This window comes from Oryctolagus cuniculus, chromosome 2 (assembly GCF_964237555.1).
Source record: "Oryctolagus cuniculus chromosome 2, mOryCun1.1, whole genome shotgun sequence".
Classification (NCBI taxonomy): Eukaryota; Metazoa; Chordata; class Mammalia; order Lagomorpha; family Leporidae; genus Oryctolagus; species Oryctolagus cuniculus.
In genome coordinates, this window is record NC_091433.1 from 192,740,827 (window position 1) to 192,760,417 (window position 19,591).

The 19,591-nt window shown below is 57.0% G+C and overlaps 1 protein-coding gene across 4 annotated transcripts in view; it reads right to left on the reverse strand.

Annotated features, from left to right (window-relative positions):
• The window catches only part of ASAP2 (ArfGAP with SH3 domain, ankyrin repeat and PH domain 2), a 167,743-nt gene that overhangs the window by 62,476 nt on the left and 85,676 nt on the right, over nucleotides 1-19,591 (reverse strand). For 3 of the 4 annotated variants that reach the window (XM_051833312.2, XM_051833314.2, XM_051833315.2), the window contains 3 exons: nucleotides 13,040-13,114; nucleotides 10,875-10,924; nucleotides 6,660-6,789 (listed from right to left, as the gene is read on the reverse strand). In XM_051833312.2, the coding sequence (XP_051689272.2) occupies nucleotides 6,660-6,789; nucleotides 10,875-10,924; nucleotides 13,040-13,114 (255 nt within the window). The remainder of the gene's footprint in view (nucleotides 1-6,659; nucleotides 6,790-10,874; nucleotides 10,925-13,039; nucleotides 13,115-19,591) is intronic. The other variant, XM_051833313.2, reaches the window with a different exon arrangement.

Genomic DNA, 19,591 nt, shown 5'->3' on the forward strand with positions numbered 1-19,591 from the left:
ACATTTGTAGAACAAGGTAACTCCCTGTGGAAGAAATCTGAGCGTCTCTTCTTTGAGACAGGAAGCCTCTGCACCAGCCACTGTACTGGGCTGAGTCACGCGGCACTCAGCTGTAATGCAGAGGTAGAATGTGTGCACCTGCTCTCCAGGGCTGTCCCGTGAGCACCTGCTCTCCAGGGCTGTCCTGTGTGCACCTGCTCTCCCAGGGCTGTCCTGTGTGCACCTGCTCTCCAGGGCTGTCCCATGTGCACCTGCTCTCCCAGGGCTGTCCTGTGTGCACCTGCTCTCCAGGGCTGTCCCATGTGCACCTGCTCTCCCAGGGCTGTCCCATGAGCACCTGCTCTCCCAGGGCTGTCCCATGAGCACCTGCTCTCCAGGGCTGTCCTGTGTGCACCTGTTCTCCCAGGGATGTCCTGTTGTGCACCTGCTCTCCCAGGGCTGTCCCGTGACATTGCTCTCCAGGGCTGTCCTGTGTTTACCTGCTCTCCCAGGGCTGTCCTGTGACACTGCTCTCCCAGGGCTGTCCTGTGTGCACCTGCTCTCCAGGGCTGTCCTGTGACACTGCTCTCCAGGGCTGTCCTGTGTTTACCTGCTCTCCCAGGGCTGTCCTGTGTGCACCTGCTCTCCAGGGCTGTCCTGTGTGCACCTGCTCTCCAGGGCTGTCCCATGAGCACCTGCTCTCCAGGGCTGTCCCGTGACACTGCTCTCCCAGGGCTGTCCTGCGAGCACCTGCTCTCCAGGGCTGTCCTGTGTGCACCTGCTCTCCAGGGCTGTCCCATGTGCACCTGCTCTCCCAGGGCTGTCCCATGAGCACCTGCTCTCCCAGGGCTGTCCCATGAGCACCTGCTCTCCAGGGCTGTCCTGTGTGCACCTGCTCTCCCAGGGCTGTCCTGTGTGTACCTGCTCTCCAGGGCTGTCCATGTGCACCTGCTCTCCCAGGGTTGTCCCATGAGCACCTGCTCTCCCAGGGCTGTCCCATGAGCACCTGCTCTCCCAGGGCTGTCCCATGAGCACCTGCTCTCCCAGGGCTGTCCTGTGACACTGCTCTCCAGGGCTGTCCTGTGTGCACCTGTTCTCCCAGGGATGTCCTGTGTGTACCTGCTCTCCAGGGCTGTCCCGTGACATTGCTCTCCAGGGCTGTCCCATGAGCACCTGCTCTCCCAGGGCTGTCCTGTGTGCACCTGCTCTCCAGGGCTGTCCTGTGACACTGCTCTCCCAGGGCTGTCCCATGAGCACCTGCTCTCCAGGGATGTCCTGTGTGTACCTGCTCTCCCAGCACTGTCCCATGAGCACCTGCTCTCCTAGGGCCGTCCCATGAGCACCTGCTCTCCAGGGCTGTCCCATGGGCACCTGCTCTCCCAGGGCTGTCCTGTGTGTACCTGCTCTCCCAGGGCTGTCCCATGTGCACTTGCTCTCCCAGGGCTGTCCTGTGTGTACCTGCTCTCCCAGGGCCGTCCCATGAGCACCTGCTCTCCAGGGCTGTCCTGTGCGTACCTGCTCTCCAGGGCTGTCCTGTGACACTGCTCTCCAGGGCTGTCCCAAGAGCACCTGCTCTCCAGGGCTGTCCTGTGTGTACCTGCTCTCCCAGCGCTGTCCCATGGAAGGAAGCTGCTCTGATCTGTGAGCCACAGAAGACTCCTTTGCTTCCATAACTGCCAGCACATTCTCTTCTCCCTTTCTTTTTTATATTTGTTCATTGTTAATTGGATGAGAAATTTGGCAAGGTATCAAATGGTGACATCATTAATAAAGTGCTTGGCAATGTATCAAAAATTAAAGTGTGTAGCATCTGACCCAGAAATTCTTACAGGAACTTATCGTAAGAAGAGAATCATAAAAATCGACACAGATGAGCAGAAAAGAGGGCTCATTGTAGCCTTGTGGGTAAAGTGAAAACACGGCCACAACCCAAAGGGACCAGACAGGAAATGGTGAGATGGTGGCTCCACACGGAGAGTGCAGCGCAGCCGCAGTGAGAAAGAGAGCAGGGAAGCTGGCGTGGAAGATGGCCGCAGTGCACTCCTGCCAGGGGCAAAGCCGGGCAGCACGCGATCCACTTCTACAAATCACTCTTCGATTGTCTTCATGTTCATCTTACGTAGACGGCAGGGCGAGGGGGAGGGGCAATGAGCTCTTCACCTCTGCTTCACTCCTCAAACGCCTGCCACAAACGAAGCCAGGCCAGGCCGAAGCCAGGAGTCCAGGGCTCTATCCGGGTCTTTCGTGTGGGTGTCAGGACTCAGCTACTGCAGCCGTCACCTGCTGCCTCGCAGGGCACACGTCGGCAGGAAGCTGGAAGGGGGAGTGGAGCTGGGATTTGAACCCAGGCACTCCGATGTGGAATGCAGGCCTCCCCAGCTGTGTCTTAACCACTGTGCCAACTCCCATCTCTATGGAAATCATTTTTATACACAAATACACAGGGGTACACAAAAGACACCCTGCTCTCCATCAGGCTGGTTATCTTTTGATAAGCAACATCTGGGGTGACTTTGACTTTTTTTTATGTGTTTTCCTACAGTGACCGGGTTTATAGAAAAGCACATCCGGGTTTTATATTCACTACAGAGCAGAATAGCACCTGTCACCCCTTCTCTACTCACAGCGGCTCTGTGAATTTCTCTACGAATTCACTTTGGAGACAAAGTTCCCAGCTTTAAGATAAAAGCCTGGCTGGCGCCGTGGCTCACTAGGCTAATCCTCCGCCTAGCGGCACCGGCACACCGGGTTCTAGTCCCGGTCAGGGCGCCGGATTCTGTCCCGGTTGCCCCTCTTCCAGGCCAGCTCTCTGCTGTGGCCCGGGAGTGCAGTGGAGGATGGCCCAAGTACTTGGGCCCTGCACCCCATGGGAGACCAGGAGAAGCACCTGGCTCCTGCCTTCGGATCAGCACGGTGCACCGGCCGCGGCGCGCCAGCCGCGGCGGCCACTGGAGGGTGAACCAACAGCAAAAGGAAGACCTTTCTCTCTGTCTCTCTCTCTCACTGTCCACTCTGCCTGTCAAAAAATAAAATAAAAGATAGAAGCCTGAAACCACTCCCGTAGATTAGTTTCCGGGCAACCAAAATTCCAAACCCTAAGGAACCTCCACAGTCTGGATCCCAAGAACTCCAGTTTCCAGGAACGGTCGGACAACCCTAACATGATTTTAGCAGAGTCAGTCCTGTTCACTCGGATGCTGGCTTCTCACACAACTGCTCTCCGTGGGATCTTTCTTGCTCAGCCCTTCCTGGTCTCGGCCACCTGGCCCAAGGCTTCATCAGACGTCTTCCCTGAAAACCCCAAGTTCACGGCTGACTGAGTCCACCCTTGTTTTTGCACATGCACTGAGCACTTCTCTGGCTCCACAAGCGTGAGAGCCGCCAGCAGCTGCCAGCCCTGCAGAGCCAGTGCCCCCAGCACTCGACAGTCCCGGGCCAGCAGACCTCAAGTTCACGGCACGCAGGCACCATCTTCACTTGGCATTTCAATAAAATAAGCGACTTCATCACTTGTCTACACCTGGACCGGGCAATGTAACCAGTGCAAAGCACGGCCAGAGAGCCAGGAGGGAGCCCACCTCCTCACACTCACATCAAGGCCAGGCTCCCAGCAGGCTGCTAGAATTTCAGCAGTCAACACATTAAGGATTCTGGGAGAGTTTAGATTAAAAACAAAACAAAACAAAACAAAACAAAAAACACAGAAGGAAATCCAACCATATCAATAAACATGAATGGATTAAACAGTCCAGTCAAAAGGCAGAGACTGTCAAATAGCATCAAAAATATGACCCAGGGGCCAGCGCTGTGGCATGGTAGGTTAAGCCTCTGCCTGTGGAGCTAGTGTCCCATATGGGTGCTGGTTTGAGTCCTGGCTGCTCCTCTTCCAATCCAACTCCCTGCTGAAGGCCTGGGAAAGCAGCAGAAGATGGCCCAAGTGCTTGGGCCCCTGCACCCACGTGGGAGACCCGGAAGGCACTCCTGGCTCCTGGCTTTGGATTGGCACAGCTCCAGCCATTTTTTTGTTTGTTTTTCATTTTTCTGTTGCTGTTAATTCAAGGAAAAAAGGTCACATAAAATCCAATCTGTTCTAGAAATGTAAGGAGCCTTTCCAGTACACAGCATTTCAAATATCAAAGTATATGGTGAACATACAAATAAGGAGGAGGTGACACACCTCCTGGGTGCAGTACAGGACTTTAAATAAAATAAGCTCCATGAAGTACAACCGGCAGGTGATTCACAACACACTCATATGTGGCTTATCAGCACGCTCACTTAACAACTCAATTGCAGCTTAATAATTCATTTAATAAGTGGTCCAAAAATACCCAATCAAATAAAATATATTTACAAAATAATTTCCTTTAGGGCCGGCGCCGTGGCTCACTTGGTTAATCCTCTGCCTGCAGCGCCAGCATCCCATATGGGCGCTGGGTTCTAGTCCCAGCTGCCCCTCTTCTGTGGCCCAGGAGGGCAGTGGAGGATGGCACAAGTGCTTGGGCCCTGCACCTGCATGGGAGACCAGGAGGAAGCACTTGGCTCCTGGCTTCGGATCGGTGTAGCTCCAGCCGTAGCGGCCATTTAGGGGGTGAAGCAACGGAAGGAAGACCTTTCTCTGTGTCTCTTTCTCTCACTGTCTATAACTCTGTCAAATAAAAAAAATAATTTCCTTTACTCAAACTGTTTCTAAATTAAAGCTTTCACTTACCCGTCATACCCCCCTTCCCCACGATCCCCACCCTGAAAGCTTCAAAATGTTCACGGTGCTATAAATATAAAGTGAACTAGCGGATGGAAGATCTCTCTCTCTCTCTGCCTCTCTCTCTCTGCCTCTGTCTCTCTCTATTTCTCTCCGCCTCTGTCTCTCTTTCTCTCTGCCTCTCTCTCTAACTCTGCCTTTCCAGCTGCACATTCTGTCTGTAAGAGGCACTACAGTCAAAGCTGACTCAGGCCAGAGAGTTCACAGCAGCTGAAGCGCTGATGTCACAGAGATGCAGCCACTACAACCAGGCGTGGGGGGAGGGGAGGGGGAACAGGAGCCAAAACACAAGTCCGGGAAACAGGTTCTCCTGTTCCGCAGCACAGCTCACCACGACTTGGCACACACTTTGTAAAGAACCAGAAGAGATGGGTTCAGAGGTTCCCACCCTGAAGACCGATCAGCGTGCCGGCACACGGGACTGCCGATCGCCCTGAGTTGATGGTTACACACCATGCACGTGCATCAATGACACACTGTACCCACAAACACGTACAACTGAAACACAGTAATGCACTGGGCTCTTCAGACCTTAGTTTTTAATACAGTGCACATTATAACCAATGAGAGCTGGAGGGGCTACACTAACTCCAGACAGACACACTTCAGGCTTTCCAGGACCAGCTCTCCGGCTGGGTGGGTGGTTTAGCCGTCAAGGTGCCCGTGTGCCGTATCCGAGCGCTCAGGCTGGATTCCTGCCTGCGCTCCTGACTCTGCCTTCCTACACTTGGAAGCAGCCGTGATAGCTCAAGTAACCGGTTCCTGCCACTCACAAGGGGCAACCGAGGGTGAATTCCTGGCTCCTGGCTCCAGCTTGGTGCAGCCTCAGCCTGGGCAGGCGTTGCGGGAGGGAGTCAGCAAGTGGGAGCTCTCTCTCCACGTCTCTCTGCCTTCCTCTCTGTGTGGCTCTGCCGCTTAAATTATATAAACACATGTTTTTAAAATCAAAACATTGAAAAAAAAAAAAAAGAGTTTGTTCTGGGAACAAAAGCCCACTCAAATGTATTTCCAAGCTAAACACGTATCACGGCGGAGCTCCTGCTGCAGTTCTGAGACCAACACGCAGCATGAAGAAGTCCTTTTGGGTTAGCTTTGCGGCTGCTATTAGAGCCGGCTGAGCCCACTCTCCACACCTGGCACAGACATCACCCAGGCATCTCGCAAACTGGAAACCTAAGTGTGCACTGCGTGGAGCGGGAGCTAGGGGCCACCCAGCCCGAGGGGCTCTGACCCTCAGGCAGAGCCGGGAGCTGTCCCCACACGCTGTCCCCCATCTGCACTGGCACCGGCAGCAAGGCATAACAATAAAAGACCTTCTTGATCCCATGACCCCTGGCCTCACAACAGTGCTCCTGTGAGCTTCTGAGCTTCTGTCCTGGCACGCCCCTTCCCCCAGGCAAGCGCTGGGGCCGCAGGATGGAGAGGGACGGACAGGAGCTCCCCGGTGGGGGCTGCTGGCCTGGACGCGCCCCGAGCAGGCGGGCACTTCTGGGGCAGATGTGCACCCACTGCCACCATCTGACGGCTGTGACTTGCCCCAGCTGACCTCCCAACCCTCTGCCCCTCCGCTCACTCCACGGGTGCCAGGGACACCCAGAGAGCTCACGAAACAGAAAGAGACAGACAGGATTCAGGTTGTTCCAGCGAGAGGAGGTGAGGGGGGCAGGGCGTGTTTCAGGAGGGCAAAAAGGATATTTTTCAGTTTTTTTCTCCACTTTTCATAAAAGTGTGAATTTTATCTCCTCCACCCTCCCCCTGTTAAGGCAACAGTCAACACAGGGAGCAAACAGAATCCGACAACACGCTTGGTGTTTTCTCGGAAGCAACAGAGCCAGCGGCCGACGCCTGCTCCCCGCCGAGGGGGGGGGGGGGGCGCTGCCCTGCAGCCCGGCCCGGGCCAGCCCTGCCAGCCGCGTACCTCGCACATCTGCAGCTGGAAGAACCGCCTCTCCTTCTCCATCTCTTCCGCGATCTCAGCGCCGCTGATCTCGGTGCGAATCATCCCGTGGAGCTTGGCGTGCTCCTTCTTCTCCTTCTCTATCTTGGTTCTGTGCACGGGGAGGGGAAAGGCAAGGATCAGGAGAGGCTCTGGGCCCGGCCCTCGAGCCGCTCAGACAACGGCTGGCCACACACCTGCCAACAGCGCGGCCCCTGATCGCCGGGAAGGAACACTCCTGGGCTCATGGAAACGCCAAACGCGATTGTCCTGCTGCTTACTCAGCAAAGGCTTCCCAAGGACCTGCCCGAGTCAGAGGCCACAGGAAGTGTGCACGTGCCTCAGTTTCCCCAGCACCTGCCTGCCCTGAGAGGCCCCGGGGGAACCACCCGGCCAGCTCTCCCGCCCTGCCCTACACAGGGCTCGCCATGACAGAAGCAAACAAGCCACCCGCTCAGCTGCTCAGCCTCAACCCCCTTTGCTCTGAACTCTGTCACCCAGACATCAAGTGTGCAGCCCGGCTATACACTGCCCAGAAAAGAGCAATGCGGGTCGAAGGAGCCCAAAGTCATGTGGTCCAAGAAGGGCTTGGAAGAACCAGAGAAAGCGAGAATAAACAACAACAGCAGAAAGCAGTCCGAGGCTGGCGCGGCTGCCGTGAACACCACGGGGTCGGCACGCCCCGAGAGCCTCTGGGTCAACACTCAAAGACGCTTTCTTTCATAGCCGGTCGGCGGGGCGGGCATGCGGCCCAGCGGTTAACACGCCAGTCAGCAAGCCGGCGTCCCGCGTCAGAGCTCTGGGTCCAAGCCCGGCTCCGGCCACAACTCCCGCTTCTTGCTAAAGCACACGCTAGGAGGCAGCCATGGCGGCTCAAGGGACTGAGTTACCGCCACCTAAGTGTAGGACTGAGATCCCGGCTGCAACCCCAGCCAAGGCCTGGCCGTGGCGGGCATCTGGGCGGCACACCAGTGGGTGATGGCTCCCTCTCCCTCTGCCTCTCAGGTAAGCTTTTTAGTTGTGCAATGATGACATGAGGCTGCCCACCTCTGCGGGGAGCAGGAGGGAGTGTGAAGAGGCACGGGGACAGGTGCTAAAGATGCCCCCCCTCCCACATCAGAGTCCCAGCTACTGCACTTCGGATCCAGTCTGCTGCTAATGCGTCCTGGGAAGCAGCAGACCAGGGCTTAAGTGACCGGGGACCTGCCAACCACGTGGAACAGCCAAACGGAGTTCTGGCTCCTGGCTTCAGCCTGGCCACCGCTGGCTATTGTGGGCATCTGAAAGTGAGCTAGAGGATGGAAGATCTTTCCCTCTCCTCTCTCTCTCTCTCCGCCTTTCAAGAAGATGAAAATTAATGAGCATTTAAAGAAAACAAGGCCCAGCGTGCCATGTGCTTCTTCAGCTTGGAGCACAGTGCTAGGCACAGAGTAGCCACACGACAACTTGAAGTCAAGAACAGGAACGAAAAGAAGGCCATCCAGAGGGGATGCTGCCGCTCGCTGACTTCATGCTCCCAGGAGGCAGTGCAGAGGGAGGCTCTGAGGTCCCTGGACAAAAATCACACACCTCCAGGGTCCCTCTGCCAAGGGACCAAGTCCAGACAGCAGCCACTCTCTTACCAGTCAGGTACAGGACAGTAACGACCACCTGCCCCAGGTCCCAGGTGTTACTCACCAGGGGTAAATGAGTCGCACAAGTTTGTGGATAAGGAACTACTTCATTGGGTGTGGCACAGTGGGGTAAGAACTTACAACACCAGCCTCCCATATGGGCGTCGGTTCGAGTCCCACTTGCTCTACTTCAGTCCTAGCTCCTAGCTAATGTGCTTGGGAAAAGCCAAAGAAGATGGCCCAAGTGCTTGGGCCCCTGGCACCCAAGTGGGAGGCCTGGATGGAGCTCCTGGCTCCTGGCTTGGGCCTGGCCCAGCCCTAGCAGTTGGAGCCATTTAGGGAGTGAATCAGCAAATGGAAGATCTCTCTGTCTCTGTCTCTGTCTCTCCCTCTCCCTCTCTTTCTGCAACTATGCATTCCAAACAAATAAAAGGTTTTTTTATTTTTTATTTTTTAAAATTTTTTTATTTATTTTTTTGACAGGCAGAGTGGACAGTGAGAGAGAGAGACAGAGAGAAAGGTCTTCCTTTGCCGTTGGTTCACCCTCCAATGGCCGCCGCGGCTGGCACACCGCGCTGATCCGATGGCAGGAGCCAGGTGCTTCTCCTGGTCTCCCATGGGATGCAGGGCCCAAGCACTTGGGCCATCCTCCACTGCACTCCCTGGCCACAGCAGAGGGCTGGCCTGGAAGAGGGGCAACCGGGACAGAATCCGGTGCCCCGACCGGGACTAGAACCTGGTGTGCTAGCGCCGCAAGGCGGAGGATTAGCCTAGTGAGCTGTGGCGCCGGCTACAAATAAAAGGTTTTTAAAATTATTTTATTTATCACAGAATTACTTCATGCTTTATTTTAAAGATTTATTTATTTGAAAGGCAGCATGACAGAGAGAGGGATCTTCCATCCTCTAGTTCACTCCCCAAATAGTCAGAATGGCTGGGGTTGGGCCAGGCTGAAGACAGGAGCCTGGCACTTTATCCGGGTCTCCCACGTGTGCTGCAAGGAGTTAAACACTTGGGCCACCTTCCACTGCTTTCCTAGGGACATTAGCAGGGAGCTGGATCGGAAGTGGAGCAGCCAGGACTTGAACTGGTGCACTCTGCGATGGGATGCTGGCTTCCCCGGTGCATCACCACGCCAGCCCCACACTTCACATTTTAAAGGGTGCTGCTCTCTCCTCCGCAAGTTCTAGGACTGCAGGAGTCCTTCTAACCCTCCCGGTCTGTGCAAGTCTTGGGTTCACAGAGTGATGTCACTGCCCTTCCACCCCTCCCTTCCTGAGCCAGAGCTGGGTCTCCAGAGTCCTCTGCAGAAACGCCAATGCCCTCGGTCCAGTCACTCCCAGAAGCCCTCCTTGCAGGTGCCCGAGGGGCGCAGCGGGGGGATGCCCTTGGTCTGGTCACTCCCAGAAGCCCTCCTTGCAGGTGCCCGAGGGGCGCGGCGGGGGCAGCGGAGGGGACGGACACGGGTGTGCCGGCCCTGGCCCGGCTACCCTCCTCCTGGCTGACCAGCAACACCCCCCAGCCTGGCTTTTCAGCTGTGAAGAAGGAGCGCTGACCCCTGCCCCTCCTGCGCATCCCCCTGGGCCAGCACCCAGACAAGCCCTCGACGGCCCCGGGGTGACGGGTGGGGAGCCCCTCCAGGTGGACTACAACGCTGCGGCCATCCTCCAACACCGGGCGGGCTCGCAGGAGCCTGGTCCAGGGAGAAATTGCACACCCGGCCTGCGAGCTACAGCAGGGATGGGAACTGAAGGCTTCCACAGCAAGGACGAGAGGCAAGGGCTCACTGCTCTGAGCTCGGTAATCGTTCACCACTGGGCAGACGCCCAAACCTGCCTAACGTAGGTGAATAAACAGAAGCGTCTGAGATGACTTCCTTCCGAACACTCTCCCTTCACCAGATGGCTGCAGCGAAAGCGCGCACTTCCACCCAGAAAGTTCTGCACTGCCCGCGGCACAGAGATTACAGAGTTAACAGGAGGCATCGGAAACAGCTCCCGCGTCTCCAGTACTTCCGAGACACAGTCACCAGCTCACCTCTAGCTGGGCCTAGGAGCAAAACACTGAGGTCGGGAATGCAACGGTGACCTCCCGAAGCCACCGAGCTACAGCCTCGTGTGTGAAGCAACTGTGCGTCAGCTAACCCGCATGCCGTGGGATTCTCTCTCTCTCTCTCTCTCTCTCTCTCTCTCTCTTCCTCCCTCCCTCCCTCCCTCCCTCCCTCCCTCAGGCTAAAGGCAGACGGTTTTCACCAATCACCAGGAAGTTCCACTTGGCAAACTGTGACGCGACAAGCAGGGAAGGTGTCTAAAGAGCACCACCAGAGACGCGGTGCCTGGCCTCCCCCACGCACTTCCCTGAAGGCAACATCGCATGCGCACAGACACCACAGAGGGAGGGACGAGGGCAGCGCAGGGAGCCCAGCGCCACGGCCCGCGCACGGGAGCAGGTGTCGCCTAACCTCCACAGCAACTGGCTGCAGGTGAATCCGTCCTGGATTCAGGCTTGCTGAGACAAGCCCTCGGAGCAACAAACTTGGATTAAACTGACATTGCAAATGCCCTACACGCAGGAAAGCACTCACATTTTTGTTTCATAGTCCTTCCACGCTTTGTCAAAAGGCTTCTTCAGATCCTGTAAACAGAGAGACGTCAGTTAAGTCGGACAGATCGTTAGCTTCTGTGCAATTAAACCTCCTTACTCTAGACCAGTCCTGAACAGAGCGTTCACTTCCGCAATAAATGCTGTGAGTAATCCCGGGAAAATGAAGAGCCTACAGCACAGCCCTTCAATGAGACGAGGGCTGGCATTTTCCTCCCTTTTAAAATATCTGATACAGGGGCCGGCGCTGTAAAGCCGCCGCCTGCAGTGCTGGCATCCCTTATGGGCACCAGTTCGAGTCCCGGCTGCTCCACACTGATCCAGCTCTCTGCCATGGCCGGAGAAAGCAGCAGAGGATGTCCCAAGCCCTTGGGTCCCTGCATCCATGTGGGGGACCAAGAAGAAGCTCCTGGCTTCGGATTGGCTCAGCTCCAGCCATTGAGGGCATTTGGGGAACGACCCAGTGGTTGGAAGAACTCTCTCTCTACCTCTGCCTCTTTCTCTGTAACTCCGCCTTTCAAATACATAAACAAATTAAAAATATATCTGATCTAGAATAAACCAAATGCACACAACAGTAGAGACACCCTCACCAGGTCCCCAGTGCCCAGGTACAATCCTTGCGGCCTATCTTGCATCACCTGCACTCTGTTTCCTACCCCAGGTTAATTCTGAGGTTGAACCCAAAATACAACATTCAATATGCAAATATTGGGGCCAGCACTGTGGCACAGCAGGTTAACGCCCTGTCCTGAAGCGCCAGCATCCCATGTGGGCGCCAGTTCGAGACCTGGCTGCTCCACTTCTGATCCAGCCCTCTGCTATGGCCTGGGAAAGCAGTAGAAGATGGCCCAAGTGCTTGGGCCCCTGAACCCATGTGGGAGACCTGGAAGAAGCTCCTGGCTCTTGGCTTTGGATTGGCACAGCTCTGGCCATTGTGGCCATCTGGGGAGTGAACCAGTGGATGGAAGAACTCTCTCTCTCTCTCTCTCTCTCTGCCTCTCTTCTCTGTGTAACTCTGACTTTCAAATAAATAAATAAATCTTTAAAAAGTATGCAAATATTTCAGTCTATCTTGCTAAAAGAAATGGACTCAGGCGATCTCCACTAATGTATGAATCTCAACGCGTGTAACCCTGACGTGAGCCCAGCTCACGACATAAAAGCAGACCCCTCCCCTCCACCCCGCGTCTCCTACTGCACTCTCGTCTGGAATTCAGGACTTTCTACTCTGAAAAACCCTGGCTCAAAAGGACTGAACTGGGGCAGCATTGTGGCGCCACAGGTTAAGGCACCGCTCCCGACGCTGGCATCCCACATTCGAGTCCCAGCTGCCTGCCAATGACCTGGGGAAGCAGTCCAAGAACCTGGGCCCCTGCACCCGCGGGGGAGACCTGGATGGAGTTCCTGGCCCCTGGCTTCGATCTGACCCAGCCCCGGTTCTTGAAGCCATACACGGAGTGACCCAGCAGATGGAAGACCTCTTTCTCACTGTCATTCGTAGTAACAATAATACTTCTACAAAATGAGCCACCGTTCTGCTAAGCGTCCCCACTTGGCGATGCCCTTCCTCAGGGCTCTTTTAGAGGGGGAAACTGGTTGTTTTTTGTGAATTTCGGGCTGTATTTCCTTTGCAGCTTTCTAAGGCCTCAGGACGTGGCCCAAGCCCCAGAGCCTTTCTGTCGGGTCCTCGGGTCCTCAGTGCACAGGCCTGGCCCAGGCTCTCCTCCTCAGGGTCCTGACAGCTCCCGGCCACACACCCGGCAAAGGAGACATCAGGGCGTCTCCGGCGGCCCGCTCGATGGGCCAGGCCGGGCGTGCCGAGAAGCACAGGGAGATCCCATCACAGAACTCTGGGCTCCCAAGAATGCACCCCCTCCTTTCACAGCACACACCCGGCAGGGCCAACAGCGCTCAGCCCAGTGCCCAAACGCCCCCGCCACCGCCCCGGCTGCTCCCCTGCACAGGGGGCACAGCCGCACCCCCAGCAGCCGCGCTGCTGCCCGCTGCCCCGAGGCGCCCAGCGCCCTTGCGCCTCCCAGGCAGCCCCTCCCCCTGCACGTTCCCCGCGTCGACGCTGCGGTCCTGGCTGAGGGCAGCGCAGAGGCACGGCGGTTCTGGGCTTCCCCGGGCGTCAGCGGTCATTACCCCTTTGACCCCCTTCAGGTCCCCCTTCAGCAAGCTGTCCAGGGGGAAGGAGATGATGTTGTTCATGTTCTGAATCTGGAAGACAAACAGAAAAAGACGTCCTTATGCACTTGCCTGTGAGGATGGGAGCGGGAGGTGGCAAAGACGAGCCTTCCCTGCACGGCCGGTAGCCTGGTGGGGGAGGGGCAGCTGGGCGAGGGTCTGGCCTGTGCCCCCTGACCCATTCTACAGAACAGACTCCCCGAGCCAGAACGGAACGGCAGCTCGGGGCTTCCGACTGCTGCGCAGGGGCCGGGTGATTGCTGAAGGCAAAGCAGAAGGGGAATGAGCGTGTGCGGGTGCCAGTCTGCACCTGTGGGCGAGCGGCGCCTGCGCGAGGGGGGGTGTGAGCACGAGGGGGACGGCGTGCGAGGGAGGGGCTGCTCCAGGGGGAGCAGACACCCCAGGGAGGAAGGACAGGAGCTGCCCCTGCCCCTGCCCTGCGGTCAGGAGGCAGACACCTGCAGGGCGAGTGTAGCCACAGAGCTGGCTCCGCCGTGAGCAAGCCGGCAAGCTGCAAAAGCTCGGTCAGGAGGGGGCTCCCACGACAGCCCCTCCCCGTGCAGGAAATGCGCGCCACCTCCCTCCTCTCCCCCAGGTCAGATGCTGCCTGAGAACAGCGCAACCCCAGGCCACCAGCACCCAGGGACAGGAGGAGGAGGGTGGGGAGGGAGACCGAGCACGGGCGCCATTTTTAAGACGCTAAGGAGCTGGCTTCCCTGCAACTCAGCTTGCAGACGGGAACTCACTCAAGCAGCTGGGGAGGTGCATAACCAGGCCCGCGGCACAACCGGCTGTCCTCTCAGAAATGCCTTTTTTGGGTACATCTGGGGCTTGGCGCAAACAGCACAGCCCTTCTCAGCCACCTGGGCCCAGCCACGGTGACTCATGGGATGAGTCCGGGGTGGGGGGTGACACGTCCCAGCCCTGAAAAGCTGGCTCCCGGCGAGGTCTCGGGCTGAGTGGCAGGAGCAGTGCTGGTGACTCATCTCCGAGTGGCACACCTGGGTCCTCCTGGAGCCAGGCAGGAAGACGCAAGGGAGGGTGCGGGTCTCCACCTGGCTCCTGCCTGTCCGTGCACCACCCCTCCACCTCTGAGCCCACACCTGCGCCTCCGCTCGGCACCACCTGCTGGGCTCCCACCGCCTCACCCAGCCGCCATCCCCAACTCCACCTCCGCAGGTCTCCCCATAGCATCCCCAACTCAGTGCCACGGGCCTGCCAGGCCTCGCGTGGCCCCACGGCCTCTCTCTGGAGGCCACGGTGGCCCCGGTTCCGTCTCTGCCGGCCCCACCCCTCCTTCACAGCTCTGCCATTTGCACCCGGGACCAGGGCCCTGAGAAAGCCTGGAGTTCTTGTTACTGCACCCAGAGGCCGGCCCGTGGGGCTGGGGTCTGCGGGCCCTCAGACCCGGGGAGAACGTCCGGCACAAGCAGGCTGCCGGCTGCGGCTGGAAAGCTGTCTCCAGGCCGACCGGCCTTTCCCACTGACAGCTTCTGTGCTGCGTGCGCGACCTTGCGGCTTTAAATCTCACTCCAGGGTGGCTGCCGTCTTCCACCAGAGCTGGCAGGGAAGGGGCTGAGCCCCCGGGGAGAGTCGGACCGGCTCTAGGAGACCCCGGCTGTCTTGTGGGACCTTGCGGTTTAAACCAGGCCTTCCATAGCATGTAAAGCTGCCGCCTGCAGCACCGGCATCCCATATGGGTGCTGGTTCAAGATCCGGCTGCTCCACTTCCTATCCAGCTCTCTGCTGTGGCCTGGGAAAGCACTAGAAGATGCCCCAAGTGCTTGGGCCCCTGCACCTGCATGGGAGACCTGGAAGAAGCTCCTGGCTCCTGGCTTCAGATCAGCACAGCTCCAACCATTGCAGCCAATTGGGGGTGAACCAGCAGATGGAAGACCTCTCTGTCTCTCCTTCTCTCTCTGTGTAACTCTGACTTCCAAATAAATAAGTAAATCTTTAAAAATATATATAAACCAGGCCTTCAAGTTAGTTGCGATCTTCCATCCAGAGCTAGCAGAGGGGGCTGAGCCCCTTAGGGGGAAACAGGCCATCTCTAGGAACCCCCCCACTATCTCCTTGAGCCCCAAGCCAATCAACATAAAGTATGTGAAACCCCCGTCCAGTGGGCGCTCCAATAGGATGACCCAAGCAACAGACAGTAATGCCTTAAAAACCTGGGACCTTTTCAAAGCCGGTGTCCCGCTCGGCACGCCACCTGCTCTCCTCCCAGAGCACACGCTTTCTCTGTCGCCTGCCAATCAAATCAGCTTCTTTTCTGTCAAATCAAAGTTTCTGCCTCTTTGCAAATTGTTTCCCGGCTTTCTAGGTCTGTACTAAGCTGAGGAAAAGAACCCACGAGACTCGCTCCTACAGCCGCCCTCCCCTCTGTGACCAGTGACACACTGACACCCTCCACGGCCCTGCCATGTTGGCCACATCACGTTTTCACACTCAGCCAGAGCCGAGTTCCGCTGTTCGCTGCTTCCTGGCCTTGAGCGCATGCTCCAGGTGTCCCGCCTGCCCCATCCCCACTGCCCAAAGTCTTCCCCACCACCCAGAGTCACTCACACGCTGCCTTCTCCACGAAGCACCCTCAGTCTCCCACGCAAAAATGGTCCCTCTCTCCCCAAACTCTTGTAGCATTTTCCTTTCTCTAAATCCCTCTAGGCGCTTGCCAGGCTGTCTCCTGCCTCCACCTCCTGGGTACCACCCAGTGAGTCCCAGAGGGTGCATCCACCTGCTACGCTGACACCCCCACGGCTGGTGGCATTTGCTGTACCCAGAGTAGAGGCACTGGGGGAAAAAACCATACAAATCTTTTTGGAGCATCTAATATCTAAGAGTCAGCTCCACAGAGCCTCCAGATGCAGCTGGAGTTGTATCAACAGTTTAAACCAAACCTCCCACACCACACACACTGGTGACTATCAATTCAGTCATCACACAGGTACTGCCCACCTGCTTATAGGCAGCAACAGCTGGCTACAAAGGCACCTGCCTGCTCTCTCACAGGAAGAAAACACACACAGAACACACACACACACACACACACACACACACCAAGAATTAAGAATCCCAAGACAGGGGCAGGCACTGTGGCGCAGAGGGTTAGCTGCTACTTGGCGTGCCTGTATTCCATATCGGAGTGCTGGTTCAAATCCTGGCTACGCTGCTTCTAATCCAGCTCTCCGCCTATGCACTTTGGCGGCGGCTGTACCTGAGTCCCTACCACCCACGTAGGAGACCTGGGTGGACTTCCTGGTTCCTGCCTTCAGCCTGGCACGGACACCAACGGCTCCTCATAGAGGAAATAAGCAGTCATTATGGACGATGTCCATTCATCTGCGTGAGCGACAGAGCCACGCCAGGGTCCTGGGCACGAGCCATGCCAGGGTCCTGGGCACAGGCCAGCCCAGCACCGAGCACCGCCTGCCTGGGAGCCAGGACTGTGCCACCTTGGACAGAGGCACACGCAAGAAAGGTGGCCGCAAACACCGCCCAGAGAACTCCTGCAGTGGAGCAGGAGAGACTGGATACCCACACCCTCGGCCACGGCGCTTTCACTCTTCGTCCACTCGCGCGGTGAGCGTGGCTAGTCCATGCTGGGCAGAGCCCTAGCCTTGGGGAACCGGGCTTCCAACAACCCACTGCGGCAGTGATGACCCCTACGGGGGCGGCACAGCCAGCCCCGGGGAGGGAGGAGAGGGAGCCGGATGCAAGGACGAACGAGACGGGACCTCGGTCTGCAGGAGCATCGCGTCAGCGTGGACCCTGAGCAGGAGACGTGAGGCCGCGCGTCAGAAGCCGGGGAGAGGTGTGTGAGAAGGGGGCGGGGGGGCCCAGGCTGAAGTGGGCCGGGTCGGCCAGGTCACCCCAGGGTCTGGCTCCACTGACAGGTTCTCCTTTTTTGAGTTCCTCGAATGATCTAAAATAGAAAACGATTACTTTGCTAATCAGGAAATTACAGAGCCGGAAAGTGGAGCAGGGGCTGCCGGAGCCGGGAGGGGGAGGAGGATTCACCGGGGGGGGGGGGGGGGACACACGGCCTGAGACTGACGGCGGTGTTGGGAGCACCACTCGGTGAAGCCACGTGGAAATCTGACCTGGGCAACGGCACCGCTCGTGACGCCAGCATCCTCTGTGGGTGCCTGGTTCTAGCCCTGACTACTCGGCTTCAATCCAGCTCCTGCTATTACACCCGGGAGGCACCGGAGGATGTTCCAATGCTTGGGGCCCTGCACCCACGTAAGGAACCAGGATCCTGGCTCCAGCCTGGCCCAGCCCTGGCTGTTGCAGCCATTTGGGGAGTGAACCAGAAGGTGGAAGATCTCTCTCTCTGTCTCTCTCTCTGTCATTCTTCCTCTCAAATAAGTAACTAAATAACTTCTTCATTTTTTAAGAAAGATTTATTCATTTATTTGAAAGTTAAAGTGACAGAGGGAGAGAGGGAGAGAGGGGGAGAGGGAGAGGGAGAGGGAGAGCGAGAGGGAGGGAGGGGGGAAGGAGAGGGCGATGAAGAGAGAGAGAGAGAGAGAGAGAGAGAGAGATCTTCCATCCACTAGTTTATTCCCCAGATGGCCACAACATCCAGGACCGGCCCATGCTGAAGCCAGGAGCCAAGAGTTTCATCCAGGTCTCCCACATGGGTGGCAGGGGTCTAAGGACTTGGACCATCTTCTGCTGTTTTTCCCAGGCCATCAGCAGGGAGCTGGATCAGAGGTGGAGCAGGGGCCAGTACTGTGGCATAGCAGGTAAAGCCGCCACCTGCAGTGCTGGCATCTCATATGGGCACCTGTTCAAGTCCTAGCTGTTCCACTTCCAATCCAGCTCTCTGCTATGGCCTGGGAAAGCAGTAGAAGATGGCCCAAGTCCTTGGGCCCCTGCACCCACATGGGAGACCTGGAAGAAGCTCCTGGCTCCTGGCTTTGGATCGGCACAGCTCCGGCCATTGTGACCAATTGGGGAATGAACCAGTGGATGGAAGACTTCTCTCTCTCTCTCTCTCTGCCTCTCCTTCTCTCTGTGTGTAACTCTTTCAAATAAATAAATAAATCTTAAAAAAAAAAAAAAAAAAAAAAGAAGTGGAGCAGCTGCGACAGGAATCAGCGCCCATGTGGGACATTGGCATTGTAGACAGCGGCTTACCTACTGTGCCACAATACTGGTCCCCAACTAAATACATCATTTACATATACATACATATTTATACCCATAGAATTTCTTAAAGAAACTGTTACAAACAGAAATTGCATTGCCATCAACGGCTTCACTGAGCAAATGTCAGTCCTCCGGCTCTCTGTCGTGTGGGCCCTTCTCCTCCCTGCTCTGTGTGCGACACCTGCACACAGGGGACCTACTCGGGACACTGAAGCAGACATCTCTGCCTGGGTCAGAGAAGAGGCGCACGGGAGCCCACACACCCTGGCCGGGCAGATGCACCCGCAGCCCGCGGGAAGCAGGCTCTGTGTCTCCCTCCCCTCACTGTGTGTGTCCTCCTCCCCAGCCCAAGAGATGAAATCCACAGCCAAGAGGTGACTGCACATCCCTCGTGTTCAGCCAGCCCCAGCCTCAGGTTACGAGTAGTGAGACGCTTTCGATCTATGGGAGGAATTAAATTATCTCCGGTTCTCCCAACCACAGCGCCCGTAGTGCCAGGCAAGCACTGGGCTTTCTCTGAGTAACTCTGCACAAGCCTATTACATAAAACGCCTTTTTGCAACGGCAAGTGCAACCTGAATGCAAATTACTCCTCTTAATTGCTGCAATTTTTAAGCGAGACAACACTCCCTCTTTTTCTTCTCTCTCTTCCTAAACTGACTTGAACCTGTCTGACAAGGTGGGTCAAGGCAGAGCTGCAGGTGTCTCGTCACAGGCAGGAATAAAGCAGTGCACAGTGCAGCGGGCAGCAGGAGCCGGGGCCAAGGGCAGGACTCTTCTGCCAAACGCCACAGCTGGTCAGCATGCACAGATAAGGAGAGAGAGGCAGCGGCCCGAAGAGCCGTCTTCTCGCTCCGCTCTTCCCAGTTATTTTTATTTGGTCTTAAAATCTCTGCCTCTGAATCTGTGGCTTTCCCCACTCCCCTGCGGCTCAGCAGGCCCTGGTCGCCAGCTCTGACTGGAGCCAACCTCACCACGAGGACACCCCGCCCCTCCGTGCAGCCCACGCCAGGGGCCCGCGGCACGCACTGCTTTCTCTCTGTGGAGGGAGTGAGCAACTCCGCTGGACCAGATGACCCAGCCTAGGCAGGGCTCTCGGGTCAGAGCAGCACCAGGACCAGCCTCGAGTCTGCGGAAAACAGGTCTTCCCAGGGCCCTGCCCCCAAACCCTTGAGCAAGTCCAGGCCTTTCAGGAAATCCGGCTCTTCCTGAGAAAGACCGTTCTGTCCCTGTCTCTACATGACCTAAAACATGACCGAAGACTCGCACTCGAATCCTACCAGTGCCATCGAGCTTCCTTTATTTGTTAGAAAGGCAGAGTGACAGAGAGAAAGACAGACCTTCCGTCCGCTG